Below are 19,143 nucleotides of genomic sequence, written 5' to 3' on the forward strand. Positions count from 1 at the left end.
TTGTATGATTATAAGATGCTTTCCATAATTATTTTTTATAGATAAAAGCAGCTATATTTATGGCAAAAATCTAGTTACGCTTAGTTACAGAAAACTAAAACAAAAGACTTCATAACGTGATTAGAAGAACTATTAGTGCTTTCAATGGAATGGAAATCAAGACTCTTCTATTTGTTTAACAGATGCAGTGCAAAAGTATGTGATCATTCTAGTCCTAAAAATAATACAATTAAAAAAAATCTTCCCTAATTCCTATGAACCTTTCTAGGCAATGATGTCACGACACTGGGAAAGAATTGCACAAGTAACTGGACATCACTTTGATGTTGACTCTGAAAATTTCTCTTTGAAAAACATAATGGATGCCTCTTTGTTAAAATATAAAGAAGATATTGAGGTACATGTACTTTTCTGTTTGTTTCTAATGAATAACTTGTGATCTGGGGCTCTGTGCTTTTGAAATCCTGTTTCTAGTCAGCTTTGTAACATTAAAAAATTTGGCTTTAGTAGGAGAATTCTTTTGAAGAATGGAGTTTGGTAGCTGGTATTAGCAGTGATGGTTAGTTTATTTCCTTTGTATTCTGGAAAAGGATTAAATGGATAGATGGTATTACACTAATCCTTCCGTAGAAGGAATTCTGTTGTTTTAAGAGTAGTGTGATTCTGTCATGCTTCTGGTTTAGTGCCTGCCTACTTATAATTTTTTTCTTCCTTCTAAATGTCTTACCAGAGGGAAAAAAATAGTTGATGTAAGTCTGATCCTGTTAAGTGTTCAAAATCCTTGGAACATAGTAGAAGTGGAGGATTAAAGGAGAACAAGGTTCTTTTATATTTCAGAAGTGACTCTTTACAAGAGCACAGAGAGATGAGAAGGCTTATGTAATGTGCACAAGCTACAAAGCTATTGCTGTCTCCATTTTAGGGACAGTAGTTATCTAGCAAGTACATTAGCTTTATGCTCATTACCTTTTGCAAGAACAAAGTATAGCTAAAAACACAGAAGGAAAACCCCAACAGTTTCTAACTTCAGTTCTGTTGTTACTTAGCTAAATCTGTGGTCTCTCTAGAGTAGTGACCTGATTTGTCTTGTTCCACAAAGAAACACTTCTAAGACAAACATGAAATCAAACCTCTGCTGTACTCAATTTCCAGACAAGAATTTAATCCATGTGAAAGGTTCAGAGTTACATCTTACACTCAAGAAAAGACTTTAAATCTATGATAGAATCCAATATACTCCTGAACCTGAATTCGGGGTCCAATCTGAGTAGCGGCTCCTTTTCTCTCTGATGCAGTAACCAATTTTATGACAGTTTTGTCCTCACTGTCTTCAAGAAGTAGCAGGCAGTCATGTTGTCCATGTATGCTCTATTCTTGGACTGTTTATTGGTTTGGTTGGTAATGCGTATTTTCCTTAAACCCCTCAGTAGGTATATTTGACTTCAAATTTTAATACATACAGAGAGGCAAATTTTGCCTGCAGATTCATCAAGTCAGTGAATTTTCAAAAGTTTAAGGTGCTAGTAGTAGTGAAGACAGAGTATAGCCCATAAAATATTCCAGTTACAAGTAATAGTATAATATAATCTAGTTTGTAATATAATAATTTTTAAGGTGTTTCAATGTATATTTTCATTAGTTAGAATTTGCGCTGAAGTCTGGATCTAGCCAATGAATTTTAATTGTCTTTATAAGTGTGCATTATATTAGCCTTGGAAGAATGTAATTTACTAGTTTAGCTTTACACAGGATATCTGCATCAGTGCTGTTAAAGAAAAGGACATTGAAGCAAAATTGAAACATGTCATCAGTGAATGGAGTACTCATGCTTTCAGTTTTGGCCAATTCAAAACTCGAGGAGAGCTCCTTCTGAAAGGATCAGATATACTGGAGAAAGTAGCCTTGGTGGAAGACAGCCTCATGATATTGGGGTCGCTCATGAGCAACAGGTACAAAACTTAATAAATGCACATATTGTGTAAATCTAATCAAACCCAAAAGTAACAATGATCATTAGGTTCTTTTCCCCTTTAACTCATGTTCCTACAGGTATAATGCACCATTTAAGTCCACTATACAACAGTGGGTTCAGAAGTTGACCAATACTGCAGAGATAATTGAAAACTGGATTACTGTGCAAAACCTCTGGATTTACCTTGAAGCTGTGTTTGTTGGTGGAGATATTGCAAAACAACTACCTCAGGTATGTTGATTTACGATAACAGTATGTTAAGGACAATGTGTTGTACCAAGAGATTAACCACATCACAGAGTTTACTCGCCAATGCATATAATGCATATTTGTGGGCTGGGCATAGGCAGTTTAGAAGCATCTTTGCCAATCTGGGATCTGTCCGGTTGAATCGCTTAGAACTTGGTCAAGCCAACAGGAACAGGATTGTTTGTAATTCAGGCTCAAATGTTCCTGTCAGTTTGCAATATTAGTGAATCAGGGCTCAGGACTATTTAATGGTACAAAACTGACATCACTTTTGCCATACATGCAAACATCCCTTTCCTCCCGTGTGCACATGTTTATTAGGCTCTAAGTTATGTAATAATAGAATGACAGATTTTCTGTATGAATTCTGTACTTGCTATGTAATATCATATAATATTGTCCCACAGAGAGATGCTGCAAGCCTTGGGCAGTTGCATGCGTGCTAATCTGTGTGAACTATTGCAACCTCTTCAAAAGGCAATTATGACCTTCCATGATAGCAGCTGCAAAAGAGTTAAGGAATGATCAGACTTCTTTCAGGAGAGAAATGCCAGAATAAGTCATCCTCTCTGTTATGTCTCCTGCTGAGAGGCTTTCCTATAGTTCTAACACACCACAGTTTAGTAGCACTAGATCAACCAGTGCTGTAACTTAACAAAACCATGATTAGTGGGAAATTATTAAACATGAATTTATTTCAGGCCACATCTTTTATAATTAAAGGCCTACAATTTCCAAAACTAACACTAATCTTTGTAAGTTAAGGAAAGCTTTCTTAACTGTTGTCTAAGATAACAACACTTTTTGTTTTAGTTTGTGAGATATGTTCATATTGCTAATGCTTATCAGAAAATCAATACCCAGTTTTTGCAGATGAACAAACGCTGCAGCACAGCTGAGGCATTTGATAGCTGCTAAAGCTACTTTTTTACAAGTATGAACCAGTATTCTGGTAAAAAGCAAATGTGGTAACTATCTTTAAAGAAGGAGGAGAAGGAACAGCTTGGTGGAGGAGTAATGATATATGAGTGGGCTTAATTGCAATTCCTGGATGAATACTGCAACAAATAACTGTCTGTAAGCATCTGGAAGTTAATAAGGAGATGAGTAACAGTCAGTGTGCATTTGTTAGGGGCAAAACCTGTCAAACAAATCTAATTTATTTTTAGAGTGGGCAACAAGCTTTGTGGATAGAGGAAACCCAGTAGCTGCTATGTATCTTGATAGGCTTTTGGCATCGTCTCTCATAGTACTATCAGAAAATGAGTTTTAGATTGCTGGTGTGTAAAATGCAGGCAGAAAAGTGGAATGCATAAACAGCAATAACCAATAACTAGAATATTGTACCTGGTTTTGGCCAAAAAAACACACAGACAAATTTGAGAGTGTGTAGAAGAGGGTGATAAGAATGAGGAACTATCCAGGAAGGATGATGCACAAGGAAACATTCAACAAACTAGGCTTGTTTGGCTTGAAGGAGAGGAAAAACTGAAGAGAAGACGTGGTCAGTTTAAAAAAAATAAGGATTGCTCTCAACAGGAAGAAAACAATGTGTTCTCTGTATCTATGAATATGATGAGAAGTAATTGGTGTACACACAAGAAAGATTAAGCTTGTATATTAAAACAGTCACCAGAGCAAAGATTGCCTGGAGAGGCTTCTGAATCTCAAGCATTGAGCATCATGTGTATGATCCTGTCTTGTGACAGGCAAATGGCTTTGGATGGTCTACTGAGATATCTTCTAGCTCTCGGATAATTTATGATCTCATTAACATTTCATTTGTTGTAGGTGAAGAAAGAGTTTTAAAAGTCAGTATACCCAGTATAGAAAAATATTTACTCTCCAGCTCCCAGTATTTGAGAATTCACCTATAATACCTTACCTTCACCTACAATACAAGTGCAGCAGCTTCAGACTATTCATACCGGTTTTATTTGTCAAATATTACTACTAACAGCTTACTCCTCATAACGTGTGTGGAGCAGACATTGCATGACATTGTGTATTGCTGTTAGGAAGACTGTCATTTCTGAGAAGGCTGCTGTTTGAGTTTTCTGGTGTGTGTTGGAACACTTTTATATGGACAATTTTCATGTCCAACATGAAGTAGACATTTCTACAGCTGTCCTATTGGACTCTTTCTCTTGTAATTTGAACTCTGGTCACTATAAGCAGTGATCATCATAAGCATGCCTATAAATATTCATACATGAGTCCTGCAAAGAAGACTTGAACAGCAAGGGAAATATTAAACTGTTACCTTGTCTCATGGAATTCTTTAATTTTTAGAATTTTACAAGCATGAGGAAGAGCTAATGTGTTTTTTATGTACCCCAGGAAGCCAGAAGATTTCAGAACATTGATAAATCATGGCAGAGAATTATGCAGAGAGCCCATGAAACATCAAACATCGTGCAGTGCTGTGTTGGAGATGAGACTTTGACACAGTTGTTACCACATTTGCTGGAACAACTGGAAATCTGCCAGAAATCACTGACTGGGTATTTGGAAAAAAAACGGTTAATTTTTCCAAGATTTTTTTTTGTATCTGACCCTGCTCTTCTGGAAATTCTTGGTCAAGCATCTGATTCCCACACTATTCAGGTACAAGTAATAAGGCAATAATGTTCTTACGGTCAATATTAGCAAGTGAGGTCCATGGGGGATTTCCTTAATTAGTTGAGAGAATTTCTTTCACTTATGGAAAGATATATAGAATCTTCTAATACAGGATTTAAAGGCAAAGTAAGAATGCCATATCAGATCACTTCATGGAGCTTTTTTTTTTCTGATTCTTTTGTAGGCACATTTATTAAGTTTGTTTGACAATGTTAACAGAGTGGGATTTCATGAAAAAAACTACGACCAGATTTTATTGTTTGAGTCTCAAGAAGGAGAACAGGTCAATATTACTGAACCAGTTTTAGCTCAGGTAATGGAAGTATATATTGCAGGTTTTGATGACTTGATTTAAAGTAGATTTATGTTTTAGAGACCGACAGAATCATATCATGCCATTATTTGACTAGCTGAATTAAAACCTTCCAATGTGAACAGCAAGAGCAACAGACAGAAAGTACAGGACATTTGTGTCATTCTGTAACAATTACTTTACCTGTTTTTTCAGCAGTACTGATGTGAAGTGTCAAATCCATCACATATCTCTAGAAGGGCAGTGGAGCAGAAGGAGGAGAGGAATCTTTTAGAGAATAACAAAGAGGGAAATGGGAGTGTGAAGAACTGGGAAACAAGTCTCATGGGGCTTTTTCTCCTTGTGAATTATTCATAAACTAATTCTTTAAAAGTACTTTCTTGTTTATTTCAGGGCAATGTGGAATTCTGGTTAGGTCAGCTGCTGAATGGGATTAGGAAAACAATCCACACCATCATTAGACAGGCATCAGTGGCCATTAACGATTCAGGATTTAAGCTGTATGACTTTCAGGCAATGTTTCCTGCACAAATAGGACTTCTGGGAATTCAAATGATCTGGACCAGAGATGCAGAGAATGCACTGAACAGTACCAAAACAGACAAAAAGGTAGTATTTAATGAATCTTTGGGGATTAATTAAAAGCATTGTTTGGAACAGTGCGTATTGTGAAAAGTTCAAAGTATCATGCAGGAAAAAGCACAAAATACTAGTTAAGGAACCAGAATAACAAATAAACTAACAGGAAAACAGAATGATACAAAATGTGTTAAGAGGTCACACTTCCTCATCATACTCCAGCATGTGCTTTAGAATTGTTCCTAATCCTGTGGTTTTCTCCATTGTTCTGTCAGCGCAGCCATCTCAGGAAGGGACAATTTCTCAGTTTGGGAATATTAGGTATACTATCCTATTACCTCCCCAAAATCAAATTTGGAAAGAAATAAGAGGTCCCAAAATTTGGGGAAATAACTGTGCTTCATGGGCATTGGTCTGCTGTAACGGAGTGTATTAGATTCTTCAGCTGATGAGCTCTTTTTTTAGGGAAAGAACATAAGCCATTTGAGCAGTTGCTGTTTTAATCTCAAACACACAGAGAAAATACTGTTAACACTAAGGTGTTATTACTAACACTGAATCTATGAAGGAGAAAGGAGAGAATGTGAACTATAGAGTTGCAAATTACCATTAATCAAGAATATACAGTGAGATTGGACTAAGAACTAATAACACCATCCTACCATAAAAGTAAATGCAGGGGAATGGTACCATGCTGTACTTCGATCTGAATGAAAACAGAGACTCTAGACTATGGAGAAGATCACTTAGCACTACATTTTCTACATTGTACAAAGTTTAAAAAGGTCATAGACCTGCTTTTAGTCCACCCCGGTTCATATACTAACTAGATGCAAAGACTCTTTTGCATTAACTAGAAAACAACTTTCATTTTTTGGGGATGAACTGTGTGTTTGGGAGCGGGGAGGTTGTTCAGTTCTCCGTTAGTTTTGTAGTGTTTTTAGGACTTTCTTCTCATCAAACTGTGAGTTTTAAGCTTTGCATATATTTACAGAAAGCTAGTATGATTGTTCTCTCGTGCATTTGGAACAGGAGCTGCCCTTTCTGAAACCTCAGCGCTTTATAATTTGTTGTGTACCATCACTGACAGAGGCTGATGCTGTTTACATAAGTCGGTATTGTATAGTCAGTATTGCATTTTGTGGAATTTTGTAACAGAATCTGGTGCCACAAAAGAAACTATTATTTTAGCATTGGCATCTAAAATTACACTACATCTTCCCCCTCCTCTGGTTACAGGATGTGATAGGTCTCCAGGTTCCTGTTCCCCCTAAAGAGTAAATACTACTTGTGCTGATAGTCAATACCCAAAACCAGAGACTGATGGTTCTGAAAATATGCAGAGTTGCAATCAGATGAAGATGTAATGTATAGTAGAAGGAGCAACAGTCTTGGAATAAAAGCTGATGATATGAGCTGTTCACCTAGATATAACCTTATTGTATTCTGTTGGGCTAAGAATGCATGCATGGAGTGCAGACTGCAAATCCAAATTTAGGATTCCAAACCTAATAAATACAAAGCAGATCACCAATGTCATGGGCCCGTATGTTTGCAGGTGTTTTTTATTTTTTATTCTAAATATTGGAAGAAAAAATGATATTTGTATTAATATGGCTGTTCTTGCTATGTGGAAAAGGTAATGCACAGAACAAATCAGAAGTTTTTGGAACTTTTAAATGATTTGATTGGCATGACAACACACAATCTGACAAGAATGGAGCGCACAAAATATGAAACTTTAATAACCATTCATGTGCACCAGAAGGACATCTTTGATGATTTGGTAAGTTTTTGAAAACCTTTAAGGGACTTTCTGTAATGAAAAAAGTATAAACAAATCTTACAATCTATTCTCTTTCAGTAGCTCTGACATTAGTGCTGTGATAGAGCATATCAGATTTAGTTTAATTTCATATAGATGTCATGCAGAGAAAGGGGTGAGTTATATATAGGTATGTTCATAGGTTCAGACTTCAGTTTTTAAAATGGTTGTTGACATCCATCATGCACAAATTCACTGTGAGCAAAAGAGTTTAACTTTTAAAGTTAAACTATTCTCTCAAATTGAAAATCTAATACATTATTTAATTGAAATGTAAATGGAAAAAAAGTCCCTTTAGAATTGCTATCAATCATGTGATTTCCAGCCTAGTCTATGTGTTGATTTAAGGTAACAGTTATTCAAAGGTTAAAGCAGTGAGGCTCCATATATTTGAAAAGGTTAGCAACAATAACCATTTTTTTTTATAATTGAGTTGCATCAGACTTTCTTTAGATAAGAATGCTGCATATGAAACTATAATTATAAAAATGAAAGTAAAATAATTTTCAAAAAGCTTGCATGATGCAAAGGTCAATAATTCAATACTGCGTTGTTTAATTTATACATATATGTTAGAAAGATAAAAATTAAGTACACGTGTAAAGAAAAATAGAAAATCATAATGAAAAATACTGAAAGTTAGAAAGAAAACTGCTAGCTTCTAAGATAGGCATGGTTTTATCCTCTGCCTGTAATTTTAAACTTATTTTCATAATTATTTTCTTAATTTGACATTTCATTATCAATTAATTTAATGTCATAATAAAATTTAATCACAGAAGATTGGTTAAATTTAAAGGGTCTGTGTGTGAAATAAAAAATCAGGGGCAAGTCCAAAACTGGGGAAAGGATTCTTAATTGGTACATGTAATATTATCCCTTTCTCTCAAAATGTTCTATTCCCTGCTAAACACGTCCCTTCGTGATTGAGAGAAAGTAGAGGGAAGAGACTGAGAATCCAGAACCTCCTTTTCACCTTAAACCATGTCTGCAAGGCCGATAACCAGGACTACATATTTCGTAAGAGGCCAGTGGTTTTGTGATCAAGTATCAAAAATAATGAATCAAGATCTATTAATCTGCTAATCTGCCACAAATCTAAATATGTGTGTGGCAAGTTCATACTGAAAAATACAGCCCAAATAAACACGTAGACATGCATACAACATATTCAAGCATTGTTCACAATTTAGAATTTCTGTGAGTAATGGTGCTAGATACCATGCTGTGTAAACTGTGTTGTTACTTAGTGTTTTATGAAGTTTTCCATCATTGTTCTTCAATATCTCTGTAAAACACAATTCATAATCTCTGTACACCATTCAGAGGAAAATCAAAGTGGTCAAAAGGATCAGAGCATGCCATAAACAGGTTTGAGAAGATAATTCTGGATGTCTTGACTCCTGACAAATTCTGCGCTCATTCTTTCAGCTCTTGAATTTATGCATAGTGGACTTTTTTTCTGTACAGAATTTAAGATTAATTTGTTATGGTGTTTCTGTATTAATGATTTTTCTTTTCCATTATAGGTCCATATGAATATTAAATCTCCGTCTGATTTTGAATGGCAAAAACAGTCTCGATTTTATTTTCTTGAAGACTTGGATAAATGCATTATCCAAATCACTGATGTAGAGTTCACCTACTGCAATGAATACTTAGGGTGTACAGACAGGCTTGTTATAACTCCCTTAACTGACAGGTACTTATAAAAAGAACGCAGTGCATGGTACTGGAGCTAGGACTTAATTCCTTTGACTTAATTCCTTTAATTTATCATGAGTCAGAATTCTTTGGTTTCACTATAATGCTGCAATATCGCTGGTGAACAGCAGAGGCCAGTGCTTATATATTCAGCTAGTGAAAGCAGACATCCCTAGGGAGGGGTCTTGAATTCTGAGTGTTTGCTTGAGCTATATGTGCTGTGGTAGGCATTGAAAAACTTACTTGTGCTCACAATAAATATACCTGAACGCCATACACTTCACCAGCCTAAAGAGAGTGGATCTAAAAAACAATATATTGCTTCTTTCAATAACCTAGTAGTTGCATGAGAATTTGGGATTACAGCAAGTGATTCATTTGAAGTCACCCTAGAGGAAAAAGCAGTAAATCAGGACATAGCACTGAATAACTAGTGTCAATATGATTTTAAGCAAGGCCTATGGAGAATTACAGGACTACAAACACGAAAAAGCTCTGAGGGCAAAACAAGGAGAACTTTTTATTGCTGGAGTTAGTTACACAGCACAGTACAAACTCCATTAGATATGTATTTTCCTAAAGTACTTGGTAGTGCTTCAGCTAGGCAAGAGGCAGATGTATTTGCTATGCCAGAGCTTGTTCAATCATTTGTTGTGTGAAGAATGACTCCAGGCCATTGAATTAATGTTGGAATTGTCTTTGCACTCGCTGTGCTGCTAGATTTTATTTACTAGTGAAATTTCAGACTTTTGCCGATTTCTGAACCGAAATTATGCCCAGTGAGCTATTTAAGAGCCAAACCCCTATGTTTGGATACTTGGCTTTTAATATGTAACACACATCTTTCAAATTCTGTTATGTACTCTGCTATTCCTATGCTAGATAGAGATCTGTTTGCAGCAGTTGATTAGTGGGTATGGCAGCACTACCATGCAGACAGTATTTTTGCCCACCAGGAGAGACAGTATCAAGAAAATTGTCATTCAAAATTTGTTCACAGAATTAAAATGGACCTAATTGGTTAGGAATTGATTCAAGGTGCTATGTCACATGAGATTGAAAACTGGCCGAGGGTGACATTATCAAAGAGGTATCAGTCTTTGGGCAAACCTAGAAAAGCCAAACAGAGCTGCAGGGATTGGTGGCTATCCACTGTCATATATTGAGAGAGTGTTTGAAGCAGAGATGTTTTCTAGTGTTGGCATGAGAAACTTATGTATCTGAGCAGTGTTGCATAAGAAGAGATTTTATTCCCCTTATAGGCTTTTTCAATTTTAATATTGCTATATGGACTTGTATAAGCTTCTGACAATTTTCAGGTAATGATATCTTTGCTTTCCATTAATCAACTTGGAGTCAAGTGCTGTTTGGCTAATGATTTTGTGTTCAGAAAGATTCCCAAAGCACATGATAAATACACACTGGCTGTAGTACATTACATTAAGATAATGGGACTGAAATTGAGTGCTCCTAAACATCATGTCAGATACAGACCATGTCATGGCAGATATAAAAAATGAAATGTAAGTTCTGTTTAGGACTTGCAATATGTATACAGTTTGTCCTTACCTCATTTTCAGTAGCAGAATTGTTAGGAGTGTTAACTGAGTGCCTGTTAACTGATTACTGAGTAATAAGGTGATAAAGCATTATTACTGCTATTATATTAGAATGAGTACTGTATTATTTTATAGGAAGTAATACTAGCTGGTGTCATTTGGGTTTTTTCAGTGCCTGCTCTCTCTCTCCAGCTATATCGTAAAGCTAGTGAGTTTCACAGTGTTAAAATGGGCTTACTGGAACTTTGGAATGTTGTAGGTTAGAACAATAGTCTTTCTACACCCTTCAGTAGTCTCACACCATCTGGGGAGGCTGAGATTTAAAACTGAGCATGTCAACCCAGGATGGAGGTTGAAGCAGAAGATGGTCCTAGGATTCATGGATCCCTCCTCTTCTTTCTGCATTGCCCATTACAATCTTCCCTGTTGTCCATTCTCCTCCTGGAACTCAAAGAGCAGCACTGCTCTGGTTTGGCATGCTGGTAGGGAAATGGCAAGAGCAAGAGCTGTTTCCAGTCTCTGTGCCTTCCTATTGGCCAGATCAGAGAGCTCATCTTGTGTGCTGTGGGGCGAGAGTAGGAGGATGGGAAAAAAGGCAGAAACCTAGTGTGTCTGGGTGCTGCAGAATGACTCCACAGAGGGAGGGCATGTGAGTCGTGTGAGAAAATCACAATGCTACAGTATTTTAGTATTCAGCATTTAGAACTGGCCTGTGCATCTCCTGGACTGTTGCAGTCATTGCTGTGCTGGATGCATACTTTTCTGCAGGGGGAGCAAAGGTGGTACCACTTGGCTTCGCAGTGTGAAAAGGGGGTGGTGAGGACTTGCCACACAGAAGCACACCCATTTCTGCCCCCTTCCCCAGCTCTATATAATACAACTTCTGTGGTTACATGAATGGACTTCAAGTAATTATTAGTAGAAAAAGATTAATAGAACTCTCTGTTCTGTCTTTAGGTGTTACATCACTTTGGCACAGGCCTTGGGCATGAGTATGGGTGGTGCACCAGCAGGACCCGCAGGAACAGGGAAAACAGAAACAACTAAAGACATGGGCAAATGCCTGGGAAAGTATGTTGTTGTTTTCAATTGTTCAGACCAAATGGACTACAGAGGACTTGGCCGTATCTATAAAGGTAAGAAATAATCTGCTTTGTTCATTTTAGAGTCATAAATTTTTGTCTCTTCACTAATGAGCTAGCAATGATAAGGTATTTTCTTCTCTGTTTCCTCTTATTTCCAGACACTTATCAACTTCTCCTGTTATTTGATTACTTCTTTTTTTTTTCCTATTTTCTGCCTGCATGCTTTCCAGTCTTTTTTTTTTTTTTTTTTAAATATTCTTGGCAGGTGTTTCCTATGTACGTCTTCTTTTCCTTTTCCCTTTTAATCTTTCAGCTGATTTTCTTTATGCCTCTATCCCACCCATCGCAAGGGGGGGCGGGGGGTGGTATTTATCCTCCCTTGTAATTTTTGTATCAGGCAAGTCAAACAAATAGAAAGCTCAACGATGTTGTGCAAGGCAGGGTAACATGCAAAGTGGTGCAGTGTCTTACTTCAAACTCTAGAAATTTTTTGAAACAGGAAGATGAGACAGTGGTCAAACTCTGGTAACTTTTCATGACAAGCAGAGTTTTGAAGTCAGTTTTGCAAACAGTGACCAAGTGATCCAGTATCTCTGGACTACATTATGTCTATTTTCTCATATATCGCTGCTATGGGTTAGATGGACCAGAGACTACAGAATGCCACCATTTTCTGTGAGTGATGGGCTCTTAAATCTAACACAAGGTATCATAAACATAATTTTCACTGTTGTGATATCACCTGAAGGTTAAAATATAACCTGGAGATCATTTCTAGTTTTAATTAAGAAGCCAGCAAAGCTGGCCAGGATTTTAATAAGAGTAACTTTTGTCTTTGACTTCTTATTCAAGAGTTTGAGAGTTTCCAATTAAGCTTTTCTAATGGGAACAGAAAGCCTGAAAGCTATGCCAGGTTTGGATTAAGGTGATTTTGTATTAATTGTGAAAAGATTTTCATATTTCTCTCTTATCTCTTCAGTGGTCTTACTAGCTTTGTTTGTGGTTGAATTAGATCAAGACAACCAACAATACATACTGAGGAAGAACTGAGTTAAAAGCAGTACTTGTACTGACTTCACTAGACTCTTTCCTCCTAATCCTTTTGTTCTTTTACATGTATTTTTAGGCCTCTATCTTGTTAACTTTAATGGCCATATCAAAAAGAGGGAAATAGGAAGAATTAGAGCAGGGAAAGAAGGGAAAAAAATGATTTAACCAGTTTGACAAGTTTTTCTAATCATGACTCAGAAGTTTTATAGCTGTTTGTGCATTCTGCAGAATGCCATGCTTCTCACTAATCAAACACATTAGTGCATTTATAAGAACATGAAAATAGATAGGAAAGAAACATTTCCATTCTTGCTTTCTTTGCCTCAGCCAGCCTCCATCCCCTATTCCTCTGAGCCATGAGCCATGACAGAAGAGATACACTGAGCTTTGAAAAGGCACCGGTGTCTGTTAGCTTCTCTCTCTCTCTGAGGCATGCTCATGTCTGTTGCCTTCCCTCCCACTGAGGATTTTCCTAATTGGAGCTGCAGTAAGAGGCCAGCAAGATAGCTGAAGAAAACAGTCAAGGAGACACTGCTACAAAAAGAGAGGATGAAGTGCCTCCTGCTAGAGCAGCCCTATTATTTCCATACCAGGAATCTGAGGTAGTGTAGTAAATATTAAAGCAGTGAATCATAGAGCTAGTGACCATCCTTAGCTCTTGTGAGAGTTTAATCCCAGTCCTGAACAGGTCCCATGAATAGCCACTCTTCTAGCTAAAATTCTGCTAGTGCCACAAGAATCGAAAGTTTGATCGTAGTCTTCATGTAAAGCATTAGTCAGTCTTTTAGCTCGTCTTTTAGCTTTAGCTTTGGTCTTTTTAGATGCATGCAGGCGTTCACTGCCTAGGAGAAGGCTGAAACTGGCTCATTGCTCCCATGAGCAGTGAGAGCAGAAGACAGGTTTCATAGTATCCCATTAAATCACACTGGCATGTGGGTTAAACTTTTGTAGAAGCTGATGACTTCTGTGCTGAATATACTGTGTTATTGTAGTCCTTACCTGAGGTAAAGGCCAGATATTCGCATATCAAGAGAGAAATTAGTTACCCAATGACCAGGAGCTATGGAAAGCTGCTCATTTATATAATACCAAACAAACTGAGGATCATTTCTAAGATAGAAACTGAACTAGCTGCATGTGAATACCTTCAGTCAAGGTCACAAGTTTCTCAAAGCACCTCTTGTAATGCCCAGATCTTTGGGCCAACTTTTAGTTGCATGTCTTTTATCATGCATGCAGACTTTTAGTGTGCCAAGTTTATTTTACTCATTGGTAAAAAAAAGAGGGCTGGGACCAGCTTGCTGTGTGACTAAATATGAATATGCTCATAACGCCAAGGTGCAGTCATCTACTGGTCTCTGCTGTACCCGCAGTCATCTGTCCGGAGGGGAGATGTCAGCCTTTGTTTCTCCTTGGAGTGGGTTTGTCTTTGATCTCACCAAGCTCTTGTCTTTTTCCTCTCTGCTTCTTCTGTGAGCATGTTTGTATCTCTTTATGTTACCATCTTTTTTTCCTGACTCCTTTGTATTACACTGTTTGTGACTTGTTTCAGTTCAGACATCTAGACTCTGTATCCTTGCTTTGTTTCTGCCTTCTTATCCTGAGTGCTTTGGTAACATCCTTTCTCATTTCAGATTGAGGCAATAGTGATAACTGCAGCTTGTCACTGCCTTTTTTAAGTAAAACTGAACACAATTTCTGTGTCTAAGAACATGAGCCAAGTTTTAGGGTTCAGCTTTCTTTGTCTGGTTTTTTTCTATAAGCTGACCATTTTCCATGTAGTATTGTCATCATATGCAACAAAAGCTAAGTAATACTGTGTAATGTGTCCTTGTTATCTGGCTGCCTCATGTAATGGCATGCTGATGTTCAATGTGAGTTAGAAAAGATGCTTATAGAGCTCAACAGATTGTTGGTCAGACGACCATGATGCCTGTGACCTCAGTCAATTTGCTAGTGGGATGGTGGCTTACTTCTCAGAGAATTTGCCTGGGAATTAGATAATACATCCAGCTGAATAGAGCCTGAATAGGGTGATATTTTTTCAGCATTCATCAGACTGTTGTGTGTCTGGGAAGAAATGTAAAATTCTGTTCTTACGTAAGTCATTGATGTTTTTATTTGTGAAGGGCACCAGTTGCTTTGGACTTATTTTCACAACCTGGAAGAGCCTGACTTGGAATCACAATTTTTATGTTAAAATGTCTCAAGATATCTGGTATTCCTTGAAGAGTGGATATACTGAAGTTAGGGAAGGAAATAAGCTCTTTTTGGTTTAATAGTAGGAGCAAAGTGAGTTTAGAGAAAGATTCTTTAATGCCTATGAGATCTTTAATGGAAAAGAAGGATAGTTCTTCACAGGTGTAAAAGCATTTTCATGCAGACTGATAAGAAAGTTCTCGTGAAACACACTACATATTTTAGTGCACACATTTGAGAAATTCTTCAGAATTCCCCATGTCTGTGATAGGCTTTGTACTCCATCACCAATGTTTCCTCTTCCAAACTTTTCACTTCATCTGGTGCTGTAGGTCAAGTTATCAGGTACTAGCAGATTTAGCAGTGAGAAGAAAAAGGAAGTGTGCAATTAGTGTTGTCATGTCTGCTGCCATGTTTCCAGATTTTTTCTATAAGGACAATATTTGATCTTCAGAATAAAGAAATAGGAAAATATAATATAATATAAATAAGATAACAATCTATTGTATACTATAAAATTATAATTTAAAATTCTCCTGGTTGGCTCAGAGCTGAGGTTCTGTCTCCCTGTTTCTCTGCCTTCCTGTCTCTTTTGTCTTCCTGTGCAACTCCAGCTATTCACAGGCAGATGGTCTAGTCAAGATGTCCAAGGCCTGGACTTTCATCTTTGATTGTTTTGGTTTTGAAATTTGAACCAAAAAGTAGATTCAGATATAACTGGTCATCTGAATTGGACCAGAGGTAACCCATGAAAGCACCAGGGAAGGAAGTGAGAAGGGGAATTTTGAAGTTTTCTATTATATCAAATTCAGTGTTAAAATTGCCCAGGAAGAGCAAATCAGGGGTACTTCATCACTGTTAGTGAAAAGTGTTGGTGAATACTCTTTAGCAAACCTTTTGTCTGTGGTTGTCTGTAGATGAGTGTAAAAGTCGTGTTTGCTTTGGTTCTGTTTTCTGTAGTCAGTCAAACAATTCCAGTCTTATCTGAGGTACCTTTTTGTGATTTGATATTTAATGCAATATTTAATGTAAGATTTGATATTTATCTTAATTCAGAAGCTGAATAAACAAGTATGGAGCTCTGTAAATTCTTTCAGGATCAACGAGTACCTTGTAGCTTACTGCTTCTGGGCTGCACTTTGGCTAGACAGAGTTCTGTTTTAGTGAAATTTACTTTGAATTATGTCACTATAGTTCTACCCCTGTGTAAAATAGATGTGTCTTTTCAATACAAAAGAGACTTTATAGCTGCTTTGTCACGACTAATTACTTCACTGTCACACTATTTTAGCCAGACCTCCCCATGCAGAAGAGCACATAGGGTATTACCACCTGGCCTGTTGGGTCACCTGGCAGGACAAGGGTAGTGTGCAACATACCTTCTTTGTGTGTGTGGCCCTAGTACCTGCGCTGGGGACTGTGGCCGCAATGTAGTGTTCAAGGGTCAGGTCACCCAGCTGCCTATGTATCTGTCACAGGGTCACTGACATGAAAGGGACATGGCACTGCATTGCAGAGATGCATTTTGAAGTCTTTCTGAGGCGGGTGTAGCTATGCTGTGTGATTCTTGCATCACATGAGGACCAGGTCTGTAGGATATCTCTACTGATGGGGGTGGGGGAGTTGTCACATTTCTTAGACATAAAGATCTCTTTAGTTCTGTCCTTTATCTTCTGCATTTACTCCATTTCTGTATTTAATTATCAGAATATGTTCTGTGTGGGGACAGAAATTAATGCACAGTATGACAGTGCACAACAAAATTACATTGTGTCTAAGCTGTTTTGCAGTTGACAGTTTGCTTGCTGTGCTTTTGCTTGTGTGTGTGTGTGGGTGTATACGTATGTGTGTATTTTCTTTCCTTTTTCCTTTTAAACACCACAGAATGAAATGATTTTGCAAGAACTAAATTTATTCAAAGCTGTGGGATATTGGCCTTGCCTGAGAGTCAGGTTTCCTAACTCTGTGCAGCAGGTGGCATTGCAGAACAAGTGATTTTTTTTCCTTTCCCAAGGAAACATTGTCTGGTTAGAACTGAACCTCACCATTCTATACAGAAAGTAATTTCAAAACCCTTTAATATACAGATAGTAACTGTAATAGACAATATTATATGGAACAAAGTTTCTTTGTTAAAGGATATCCAGCTTTAGGGCTTTTCCTTGTTGCATCTCAAAGAGTAGATATTGATGTTCAATAAACAAAGTAGAAAGAACACTTTTTTTTTTTTAGAATGGATTCTAATAGTCATATAATACATGTAACAAAAGGGGACAAATGTATTTGAAAAATCTCTGCAAGAATTTTTTATCAGAGAGCAGCAAGAATGGGTCAGCTCCATGAGGGAAGACAAACCAGGAGCCCAGGGTGATCATCACACAGGCAAGGACAGTGACTTCACTGACCATGGCACAGTCCCACAGTGCCTGAGCAGGGCAGGTTGGTGACAGCTTGTTTTCATCAGCTGTCCAGTGACCATCAGACAAGGTGGAATAACAGGCTGGGTCCATCTAGGAAGTTCAGTCAGAAACAGCAAGAGACAGGGCTGGAGGTAAAACTGTGGATAGTTCTGGGGTCCTTGAGGAAGTTCAGTCAGCAAGTCAGGATAACAGGAGATAGGGCTGTGCCCAAACCTACATACAACATAGCTCAGATCTGCCTGAGATGAAATGAAGCTCCTGGACTGGAAGCAGAGTATGGATAGAAGCCCCAGTTAAGGCTGGTCAGGGCAATTAAGGCCTATTGGTGCATCCAGGGCCCTGATATTCCTCATAGAAGAGGGACAACATTAGCTAAAGGACTTGCTGCCACACCAGTGAAGTCAAGGAACATTCTTCATTTGTTTTTAAAGACAATAAGATTGAGTCTTTCATGTTTAAGTATGTTAAGTATGTTCAAGTAAGTCTATAGACTTAGTTTAATGTTTGCTTCATGGTGACATTGTGGTATTTGTATATATTCCATTTGCTTTTAAATTTTGTAATTAAGTCCACGTGACTTTTTATTCTCTTCAAATTATTTTCTTTAGGAGTATGTTTTTCCTTATAATATCACAGAAATTAGTTAGAAGTAGTTTGGGAAAAAGATTACCCTGCATATGGAATTGAACTGAATTTTATGTGAGAACTGCAGTATTGCCCTGGCTGAATCAAACCTTAAGGAGCCAATTTTGGCTGTACTACCACTGGTTTTGATCTGGTGTGACTCCACTAATTTTGCTGAAGCGTTCTTCCAAAATTGCATGGGTAAAAAAGACCAGTCAGTGAAACAATATTAAAAGAAGTGGTTAATGGGCATGAAAAATGGTAAAAAATGAACGTAAGAATTATTTTCACTTTTTTTTTTTTTTTTTCGTTTTTTGCTATCTGCAATAACTGACAAGTATTGATTTGGCTATGATATCACAGTAGAAGATGGGACAGAGTAGAAGAGGGGCAGAGAAGAAACATAAAAGGGGCCTCAAGGGGGTTTGGAGTAAGATGAGAGCTCCTAGAGGAACATCTTAAAGAGCAAGAGAAGATCAGAGAAGGAATAGTAGAGGGAAGGGAAGAAGGATAATATGAGCAGAACACACCAGAGCAAAGACAAGAGAAGGGAAAACGTGAAAGAGAAAACAAAACAAAGTGAAAAAGTATGTATTAATAGTATTGATTTTTGAGTACTTTCTCTTCCATTAGCTTAAGTGTCTTAAGGGATCAGCATTACACATAAACCACCCCTTGATTTATTTTACCAGTGCTAATAGACATTACCATATAAAGTATAGGGATTTGGGGCGGGGGGGGGGGGGGGTGCGGCGCGGCTCTGGGCATAGCTGTTCAACATTGCAAACACACAAATGCCTTTTCTTGGACATGTGCTTTATTTCCACATTTAGCACTGCCTTCAAATGGCTTAAGGCAAGCTGAGCTCCACTAGTCCAGTGAAGTGAGTTAAACAACTCTGAATATTTGTTTGTAGCACCAGTTAAAGTACTGATCCAGGTT

The 19,143-nt window shown here is 37.5% G+C and overlaps 1 protein-coding gene across 1 annotated transcript in view; it reads left to right on the plus strand.

Moving 5' to 3' along the window:
• The window catches only part of LOC141933334 (dynein axonemal heavy chain 5-like), a 166,853-nt gene that overhangs the window by 48,062 nt on the left and 99,648 nt on the right, over positions 1-19,143 (plus strand). The window contains exons 33-41 of the mRNA XM_074847902.1: positions 269-397; positions 1,750-1,949; positions 2,050-2,203; positions 4,562-4,828; positions 5,028-5,156; positions 5,550-5,765; positions 7,375-7,521; positions 9,090-9,262; positions 11,781-11,959. Of these exons, the coding sequence (XP_074704003.1) occupies positions 269-397; positions 1,750-1,949; positions 2,050-2,203; positions 4,562-4,828; positions 5,028-5,156; positions 5,550-5,765; positions 7,375-7,521; positions 9,090-9,262; positions 11,781-11,959 (1,594 nt within the window). The remainder of the gene's footprint in view (positions 1-268; positions 398-1,749; positions 1,950-2,049; positions 2,204-4,561; positions 4,829-5,027; positions 5,157-5,549; positions 5,766-7,374; positions 7,522-9,089; positions 9,263-11,780; positions 11,960-19,143) is intronic.

This window comes from Strix aluco, chromosome 1, assembly GCF_031877795.1.
Source record: "Strix aluco isolate bStrAlu1 chromosome 1, bStrAlu1.hap1, whole genome shotgun sequence".
Taxonomy (NCBI): domain Eukaryota; kingdom Metazoa; phylum Chordata; class Aves; order Strigiformes; family Strigidae; genus Strix; species Strix aluco.